Source organism: Acanthaster planci, linkage group LG19 (assembly GCF_054643075.1).
Source record: "Acanthaster planci isolate LZ-2023a linkage group LG19, COTS_SCS, whole genome shotgun sequence".
NCBI classification, from domain to species: domain Eukaryota; kingdom Metazoa; phylum Echinodermata; class Asteroidea; order Valvatida; family Acanthasteridae; genus Acanthaster; species Acanthaster planci.
Window position 1 is genome coordinate 10,067,110 of NC_141795.1, and position 10,436 is coordinate 10,077,545.

The window sequence follows — 10,436 nt, forward strand, 5'->3', positions numbered from 1 at the left end:
GTTCTGAAAGCTATTCCTACTTCACTAATTCTTCCTTATTTTTCTTCTTGTATTGTTGTCTGGGGAAATACTTTTAGAACGTACTTAAAAATTAATTGTTCCCCAAAGGAAAATTGTTCGTATCAAAACAACCTCATCATTTGGGCTCACAGTCAACCAATCACACAAAATTTTAGTGTTTGAGCGTTGTTGACCTTTACAAGCAAGCTTTTTTTTAAGTACAATTTGCAACATACTGCCACTCTCCTATAGCCAAATGTTTATAACAACTTGCAGTTTTACACAATAACATAACCAGAGCAACATTTAATTTATCCTTGCACATACTTCAACACAGAAAGACTGTTTTTCAAACAAGCTAAAATTTTCTGAACCCAAAATATGGAATTCCTTGCCGCTGTCTCTTAAACAGTCAACTTCCCACCATATTTTCTAGCGCAAACTGAAGTTATATCTCCTGTGATTTCCTACCAGATGGAAACTGGTCCTATAAGTGATGGCGCATTCATAAATCCAAAATGCTTTCATTTTCAAGAAAAAGCATCATACTTTTTCCAACGATCTTGCAGATGGACGAATTTGGAAATATCACAACTATTAATGGGTGCAACTAAAATGTATGTGCTGCTTGCATCCGGTGCAGCAGTCTATATCAACGGGTAACAAAGTTGCCAACACGCCTTCAGTACGCTTGAACACTGCCAATTCACAGAACAGAAATAAAAACTGTAAAAATGTACCCAGGAATGTAGTGAAATTTGTCTGGTAAATTCCAACACTGGTTTCACTTTAAAATCTGTATTTGGTAATCAAACACAATCTTGCTATCACTTTGTAAACAATGTTAGATGCATTTAATGTTCAGTTCTTGCACATCACTGTCAAATGGCTACACACTATCCATCAAAGCCCTAAACACAGTAATTTAGCAAGAAAGTGTGTAGAGAAGTGTTTAAAGGCTGAACACAGTTTTGCAGTGTTCACAAAATACGTCTTTAATGAAAAATGGACCAAATTTTTGTCAGTAAAATGCATTCAAAAGTTGGGAAGACACTGTCTAATGAGGGCTGTGCGCCCTGTCACCGGGTTTTATATGGACCTTACACCACTGACACACCACTGAAATTTTGTGTCCGTATGGTGTATCATTTTTATTTCGTCAAAAGAAATACAACAAAACTTGAGTTTGACAATTTTAATAAACGGCCCCACAAACTGGCTTCAAACCTTTCGTATCACTGAGCTCACAGTTAATAACACGACGAGACAGTCCCCTTTCAGCGAAGCGTGGTTTATGAGGAATGAAACAAAATGTTCCCAAATGAATAGAACTTATTTATGAGGCTCCTCGCTATGGTCATCTGAGGGAAACGTTGATTCGGCAGACCACGCTGTAGTGATCACAGATTGACCCTTCAACATGGTGCGGGATCGGGCAACTGAAAATCTTTTTCCACCGATCGGTTGCCCAGGTTACGGGTTTTTGACTTTCAGACGAACCACTCGAGTCGTGAGTGCGTTCCGCTTCATGATCACCCACTCTCGACCTATTTTCCCATCCATACCGACATGTTTTTTTCCTGTGCACGTTATAGTCACTGTAAGGAAGTTTATATCTTACTACCGCGCTTCGCAGAAACACTCAGAGTGGAGTATTATTACTGAAATATTGGTACAGCTCATAACAACATTTTAATACTAATTCCAGTTAGCTGCTTTTACGGGGAAGAAGGCTTGGTTTAAATAGTCTTAACATAAAAACTGAATTGGATTCGCTGAAGTAAATAAATAAAAGAGAGGTAGGTTGGGTCACTGGCTTGAGCAAATGAGTTTAAGAAAATGTTCTGCTCAATAATTTCCGACGGAACACATATTTCTAAGAATTCCTATAGTTTGCATCCTGCGTGGCATTTAAAAAATCTTACCATGAAATCATCGGGATTTTCGGAGAGATTTGATTTAATTGTCGATGCAAAATACGCCCTCTGTGGAACACGGCAAAGTGCAGTACAAAGACTGCAACGAATGATTAATAGCCGAAATGAAAATCATATCCTCGATAGAGTAGCGACTCATTCAACCCCTTTCCTAAAATACATAGGGCCCCCTTTTGGACTTTTGTCCAAAGTTTCATTACAGATTTCTTTTGGGGGGGGGGGTTATTTCCAACGAATTTCTGATGGTAATTTTGTTTGCATTTCCTTCAGTGTCCTACTTCTTGCTGGCGTTTCCACAGATAATGACTGTAAAAAAAATTAGATAGAATTCAATTTCAAAGGAATTTCTTTGGGTCATCACCGTGATAAACAAATGCAGTGTAGTAAAGACATCTCTACTGATATCACGAAGGAAGCGCCAGTTTGTTGAACACGAACGGAAACGTTGTGAACCAGCCCAGAACCATTCCAAATTCAATGCTCATAAGAACAGCTATACTGTCGTATTAGTAATCAACATGTTGCACTGCATGACAAAACTTTAATTCATTGGGCCCGAGCGGGACCAAGAGTGGGTGCAATTTCCCACGAAGGAAGGCTCCTTTGGCGGGAACTCCACTTTGCTGGTTTCCGAATGACTATGGGATACATGCGTTGTGTATGCGTCCGGCCCTACCAACAAAACAACACTCCCCACCAGCATGGCTCTTTTTAACCGATAAGGGGATGCTTCTGCTCAATGCGGAATTTCGAATGCCACCAGTGCCTAGGATCATTATTTAAAACACCGTAAGTACGAAATAGTAATCCGTAAGTACGGTTTAGTAATACGAACGTACGAAATAGTAATCCTTACGTACGAAAAGGTAATCCGTACGTAATAAATAGTATTCGGTACGCACGAATTGATTTTTATTGTTACCATGTCCTGAATATACTTCCATAAGAATATCTTGTTAGTATAACATAAAAAATTGACAGTAAAAGATGCTGTCCCAAAACAGCAACTTTTGAATTGCCAATTGACAATAATCTACTGATAAATAGCAGACATTTTTTAACACCTTAGGTGAGTAACTTCAACGTAAAATCATTTATTAACTTGAATAATTTCTGCACGGACACATTGAAACTACTTTCATCACAAATAATGGGAACTTTCGAGAATGGGAACAAGTATATACATGTATATACAAATCAATCTTTATATCACTGACTGTGTGGGAACTTTCAATTTATGAATGCATTTATGTATCGAGTTGTAAAATTTAATTCTATAAATATGTTTAAACGGAGTAATTTAAGCAAGTCAAACATCACAAACACCTTTGACTTTTGTGTGCCTTTCTTTCTTTCTTTCTTTCTTTCTTTGTTTTGGGTTTTTTTGGCTAAATAAATCAATCTTATTTAATTTCATTTAATTTAATTTAATTTAATTATGCATCTGAGAAGTGAGGGACTCTTTCGTGTGAGATTGCTTTGATTTAGCCTGTGACACAAAGAATCGATCCAAATTTGTTAAGGAGATCATCTATTCTGTATAACGGAATGGAGGGGCATTTTTACTCTATACACTGGAAGCTTGAAATATTAGAAAAACAACATTACACACAAACTTGCCGACATGAATAAATGTGGCCATACACCACAGCCCAATATTCCTAACTGACTTTGGATGGTTGGCAAGACAACGTTACATCTAGCAGGTACCGACTGCGCATTCCCTCGTGCCTCTTAGCAGAATTTACCATCCAATTAGCCAAGCGCGGATCAGTTACTTGATTTAATTCAGGGACGCGTTGGGGCCGATGCGTCAATTTCACGCGGTGGTGGCTAGCGATTAGGTAGTGCGCGGCCCCCGAAGAATTTAAGCACGAATGGAGATGGGCTGCTCTTTCCACGCCGATATAAAAAGCAATGTTTCAAAGTACAACCTGAACTGAATATTACCTAGGGAAATATTATGATACACTATTTACAGAACAAAAAACATTTTCAATCAAATGTACTAGTACTGAGTCATTCATAGTTTATTTCGACTGAATCTAAAACCTGTTGTGCATTTCCTATTGGTAACAAAACAAATTCATAATGATGATACGTTTTCATACAAAATTTAATCACAACTCGTTTTCAACTGCCACTCTTTTTTCTGAACAGTATCAATTAGTAGCCTTCCTGTCATTTTTTTTGGAAAAAGAACTAAAAGGAATATTATTCTTTCCATTTTGATTTTCAAGGAACTGATCATGTCAGCATTTCCCAATATGTGCATGATTACTGCTGCATCGGATGCACTCTTATTAAAAAAAATACAAAATCCAGTGGAATATTCAATTTAATTTCGTATGGGTAGAGAAACCGATAAAGTACACCACAACGTAGTCGAGGGTTTTGTGCTTGCCGAAAGCAGAATGGCGATCGTCTCGCCTTATTTCAAAAAAAAAAACAGTATGAAAAAGTTCTTGGCTTTTCGTGGTTAAAAACCTTTTTCTAAAAAAATGAGATGATGAGGATCTTTGAAAAGAACGAAAAGCCTCCATTTATCAGCTCTATAATTCCTTTCCACTATAAAATATCTATATCAATGAAATCAGATTGATTTCAGTAATGACAGTAAATTTCTAACATATGCGCAATTATTTGCATTTTGATAGAACAATTTTAAAGCAAGGCTACTGGGTATGGTCAATACTATAGATTTAGAAGAAAATGTACTTTCGTGACAGTTTAAAAAGGTTATGATACTGTCAACAAAGGTAAAGGTAGACAATACATTTAATATTTGAGCCTATATGCCGTTATCATTGTGCTCTTTATGTAAAGAATTCTTTGATAAAATACAGATTCCACACAGTCACTGACTTTTGTGACACTCTTCCAGATTACGAAATACGCATTACAAAAAAAGACTTACCAGCTGGATGGGATTGTTGATGTCATCATCGATGTCTCCATTGGTCACGTACCTTTCTGCGGTCACGTGGTTCATGTGCCCACCTGGTGCCTGTTTTGCGTCTCGCCGGTTCCCAGTCGCGACACCGTTGGTTACAGGCATGGATTGGCAATGTGTGATGGCTACAAGTGAACTCATCAATGCTCAAGGTCTGAATTGTACCTGTTTGAGGTCCAGCACCTTTAAAGTTTGGAGGGAAAGTTAACTCACACTTCAAATTTGTGCATGTGAACCTATCAACAAGAATGTGAACGATTATTTGTTAAGCCATAGCTCAGCTATCAGAGTAATTTCTAGAACTGATAATGCCAAATAATGTGGAATATTTGTGGTATTATTAACAGTTTACACACCTGTTGCAAATTCTGAGGTCATAGGAACTACTACTTCGTTGCTTGCATTTAGCAACAAACTCTAAGAACGAACAACGTCTCGAAGAACATGCAGAATGACATTGAGATATTGGTTTAGACGTAGAATGGAGTAAACGATATCTAAAATAAAGAATGGCACTGCTCTTTCATAGTTTGTTTGTTTCTTCGTCAGAATTGTGTGGAAAATGTTTCGGTAATTTCCGGTTTTCGATTTCCCCTAAGAATTGACAATACTGTGTTTCCACTTGCCCAAGTAGTGCCTCTAAAGAAGTGATATTTTTTAATCAAGAGGACGTCTGTACATGTACAATTTTGACATCATCTTACAGGAAAAATGGCATTATTTGATGAGGCCTGTTTTTAATCACCACCTAAAAATAAACGGAAAACACTATTATGCATCCGAACTGCTCATAATACCTCCCTTGTATGCATAAAAAGCACCTGCATTTATCCTAATTTTTTTAATTTGCCACATTCGATGGCTATAGAACAGTCTCAGAATAGGAAATTAAAGTCTGGTTTGTGTTGATATTTAGACGTACATCCGTCATTTCAGCTGCGAAAAAAAGACGGCGATTCTTTCCTTTCATGGCGCCACGAGATGGTAAGGAGAAACCTGAATTGTTGTTTTCTCCGGAACGTTGTGGGTAATTTTACGCGGGGAAATATTCCATAAAAATGGTGTCGCTCATTGACGATTTCTGACTGATGGTGTGCGATCATGTGCCCAGAAAGGTCCAATATGGGCTACAGGCTTGAAATGAACGCACAAGCATTTTGTAGTGAAGGCTGAAGTGTTGCTTATTTGGGCAAAACTAGATCATAAAAATCTGATTTGAAATCGGAACTTTTCATTCTTTCCCAGAGTGAACGTAACGGCAAATTATAAAAATGACATTTAATCATCTCTCTGATATGGCCCAGAAGATCTTTCTTGGTATCAAATGTTGTTAAATACAACATCTATTCTAGTTGATTTTGTACAAAAGTTTATAGTTCTAATTTGTAAAGCTGAAATTATAACACAGATAATGCAACCCATCCCTCAGTTCACGACCTTTAGCATAAACTTAATAAAACAAGCGTCTGTGCTATTTCAGATCGGCAGTCCATTGCACGTTCCACAACAGGAGCTGGTCATTGTGTATATGCCTTATAGTCCTGACCTTTTACTCTTGACCTTATCAATTAAGATGGCGCCAACGCAGAAAACTGAACTGTAGTTGATCGCTCGGAGACAATTGTTAGACAATTCGAAACTGAGAAGCAAGTAACCACTTGTTAAGCAATTCTCACAATCACATCTTCTTTATAATGGAATTTGGTAAGTGGCTTTGTTGTTTAACGATGATAGCTCCCTTAAGAACAAGGAAATGTATGAAGCGATAGGGTACAGTGACAGCTATGCGTCATTCGTAAAGATTCACAAGAGTCGGGAGCATTTTCAGGGAGCTACATTTCGGCGTGAATGACGTCATATCTAAGTGATTGACGCCGACAAGTCTGCTTCAACCCTTTTCGATGTATTCCAAGACACACTTGCGCCACTATTCATTGTGAAACAAAACACGACAATGACTGGACACTGTCACTCATGCATTATCACATTTTGGGAGGAATCCCTCTCGACTCGGCTTGCGCTCTTTTCCTTCGTATCACCAACCATAAGTATGCAAGAAGCCGGCCAAATCTCTAAACATGTTAACTTCAGGACGAAGCCACTGGCTAAAATCTGAAGAATTTCTTTCAAGCAAAGCTTTGTTCCAGGATTTTAATTAAGATGGTCTGAAATCTCTTTCACTAGAATAGTGATTAATAAAAGCAAATCCAACGGTCGGCAACTTAAATTACCAAAGGGCTAACTCAAAGAAATTTCCAGACATTTTATGCTCCGGAGCAAATGTTATTGATGTCACAGCTTTCAACTGAATAGTTATGCTTGGACTGAAAGGTATCATAACTCTACTTGCCATGAAACCCAGATAGATTCGTAAAGCCACATTTTTGCCGCTGCGGCTGAAGACCAAGCGTTCCATTTAAGTTTCCGTATCAGGTAGGATAAACCATTCCAATGTAAGCAAAACCAGTATTAGTAGAATTACTTGATTATTGTTTAGGTAAAACGTCTTAATGAAAATTAACGACAGACACCGGTGTTTTATTTGAGAAAAAGAAAGATATTTTCTGTAATTTCCCTCGAATAGGTTCAGCTCAGTGCACGGAAGGGATTGAATGCAGCTCAAACCAAACAGTTGCTTCCGAAAGAGCGCCCCCGTAATTGATGGGAGACTGTTGCTCTGATCGATCTTGCGTCAGGGCAGAATTGGATCAACGGAAGTGTATACGCCCCGACAGGCAGCAATTTGATATCAGTTGCCTTGATGGCAAAAAAGGACAAGAGTGAAGAAGAATCTGAGGTTGCACAAAAAATAATTCGCCCATGTTTCTTATCGTTCAAAAATAAAAAAATATCTGTACTGCGACGCCTAATCCAAGTTTTCTATAAATTATTGTTTTTTTCTCAACACCGCTCAGAATCATACTAAACAACCATTAGGTTTTTTATGAAGGCAGGAAAAACTGATGTTTGATTGATGTATGCATTTTATTCTGCAATCACATTTGAAACTGGCACATTCTAAAGAGCCGAAGTTAAAACCTGGAGCATTCAATTCCGTCCTCTTCTAAAATCTCAGTCTAAATAGAAAATGGAGAATTTTGTGGGGAAAATGATTATAAGGTTTCCTTATATTAGTATAATGGCTCCAGAGTTAACTAGTCATTGCTACTTATTTTGTGTCAAAAATGTACCAAATGAAGCGTTACTCAGGCTAATTGGGCCATGAAATTCGAAATCCTCGTGACGTTTTAAAGTCATGCATTGACAGAATTAAGACTTTGTGTCTTCCATGTTACAACGCATGTTTTTTTTAAACCTACAGGTAGGAAAGGCCCCTAGTGCTATGAAGTATACATTTTCAAAAAAGAAAGTCTTTTTAACTGCATTTTACATGTGTTTCCATTTTTGGAAGCATTCGTTTCATGAAAAATATTTTTACATTGCGCCTCGTGAGTTGTAGGAATACCCTACTGGCTTACACAAGTCACAGCACACGGCGTCAATTCCCACCTCATCTCCTGAATTTACCCTTTCGGAAAAACAGTCTCATGTTTTTTCCTTATCAAACACTTCTGGTATATCTCCCCAAACCAATTTGAAAAATACGTATCAAAAAACAAACCTGACTAAAAATTGCTTCATTTTTATCTTAAATCACAAACAGTGCTTTTCAAAATAAATCTCGTTAAAACCAACTTGAAGAGATGTATTTCGTGAAAACAAATTGTGGGAAAATAAATCTAGTAAAAATGAACGTGAAAAAAAATAAATCTCGTAAAAATGACTAAAAAAACAAACTTCAGAAAATACTTAATTTAAAATTGTATACATCATGGCATTAGTGGGGTTTTGTATTTAGGTCTATTCTTTCAGTAGATTTGAGTTTGTTGCTCGTAGACTGTAAATGATACGGTCTTGAAGTTAGTACATACGTGAAGTTAAAAATTTGCACTTGTTTCTGCTCTGAGAGAGACAAGTTAAGTGCAGCCACCCCTTCTTTACGTTTGCAAAAAAGCGAAAGACTAGTGGAAAAACCCAGTATACTAAAATAACCGTGAAGCTGGAACATCAACCGGTTTGTTCACAGTTTTGTTGAAACTATTCCGAGCCTTTTGCGTAGCATTGTGTCTTTGATCAACACTGACTATGAAAATTACTACATTACTATGAAGCACGAGTTAATCCTATAACTTTATTGACCATGGTTAGCGGTTTACACATAAAACCCCACAAGTCGCATTCCCTCCCTGTCGTTCCCATGAACAGAACCCTTTTGTAACTCGGAAACTTCTCAAACTTTTACGCCTGTACCGTGCGTGCTCGCCCATTACATGTTGCAATTATCTCGTTTCAACATTATCGATTTCATTAATGTCTCGGTGCTGGGTTTACTGTTGCTATGGAACCTTAAGTCCGGAACTATCTCGTTCAAAGAATTTTGTTGGACGGTATGGGCGAGACTTCGTGTCGATCTAATCGGGTATGAGCAGTACATTGAAAACACAGAATACAGTATAGAGTTGAGCGTCAAGTGGAATTTTTGACGTTTTGCTGATAGTACATAAATCATCTGAATCGTTAGGGACACTGTGGGTTTTGATTTCGACTCTGTTCATGTTGAATACAGATATAAATTTTATAATAGACTGATAATAACGGTTCTACTAAGATCGCCGTGATACACAGCCAAATGTAATGAAATCAACCAAGGCATCTCCTGTGGACATACATTAGGCAAAATATTCACACAGGACATACATCAAAAATGACGTTTTGCTTCTTTTCATCAACCTTGGTTTGTCACAGACTGCTTGGTACAACTGTTCCTCGTCCAACCCCTCATTAGACAGCGTGCGCGCATAATTGCTCTCTCAGAGACCCAGTCCTGGACGGAAGACACAGAACCAGAACATTCGTAATAATCTATGATGATCTGTGGCATATTTATTGTTGTACACTTTATTCCAGACTCTTCGCGCATTATTTCGGAAGTTCACTGTTAAATTCAAAGAGCTCTCTTTCAGAAAGCATTTAATTGCCGTTGCTTTTAACCTTGTTCTTGAAATTCAATTGCGTGTTCATAAGCAAGACCCTTAACAGCACCACGGTAGGAATTGCCCAATTTATGATGACCCTCAATATTACGGTAAAAATGTGTGGTTTCATGTGTACGTGGGTTACCAGCGTCAAAGTTCAAAACAGTATTTAGTAAATAAAAATCAAGCCTAGGAAGCTATGATATTTGTGAGAAAATTCTGATGGATGTACGTTGGCTAAAGTTAGGTCTCAGCGTCACAGCGGGGTCTGTCCTTAAATAGGCCTACACACGAACTGGTATACCCATGAGGCAAATGATAGTTTTCAGAACATGGTAATGTCCGAGTGCACTTCTCGAGTGCCACTCGAATTCCCGTCAACACGTAACGTACAAAGGACACGACTTAACTTGGAAGGAATTTCATGAATGCTTCTAGACAGCCCTTTTCCAGCACGGCTGTAATTATGCAAATAATGAAACCAGATGTTTGCTTGTGGTGGCGTGACCT

The 10,436-nt window shown here is 37.9% G+C and overlaps 1 protein-coding gene across 1 annotated transcript in view; it reads right to left on the reverse strand.

Moving 5' to 3' along the window:
• The window catches only part of chat (choline O-acetyltransferase), a 64,181-nt gene that overhangs the window by 34,996 nt on the left and 18,749 nt on the right, over positions 1-10,436 (reverse strand). Inside the window, exon 2 of the mRNA XM_022249081.2 lies at positions 4,855-5,073. Coding sequence (XP_022104773.2) covers positions 4,855-5,031 — 177 coding nt within the window. The 5' untranslated portion in view covers positions 5,032-5,073. The remainder of the gene's footprint in view (positions 1-4,854; positions 5,074-10,436) is intronic.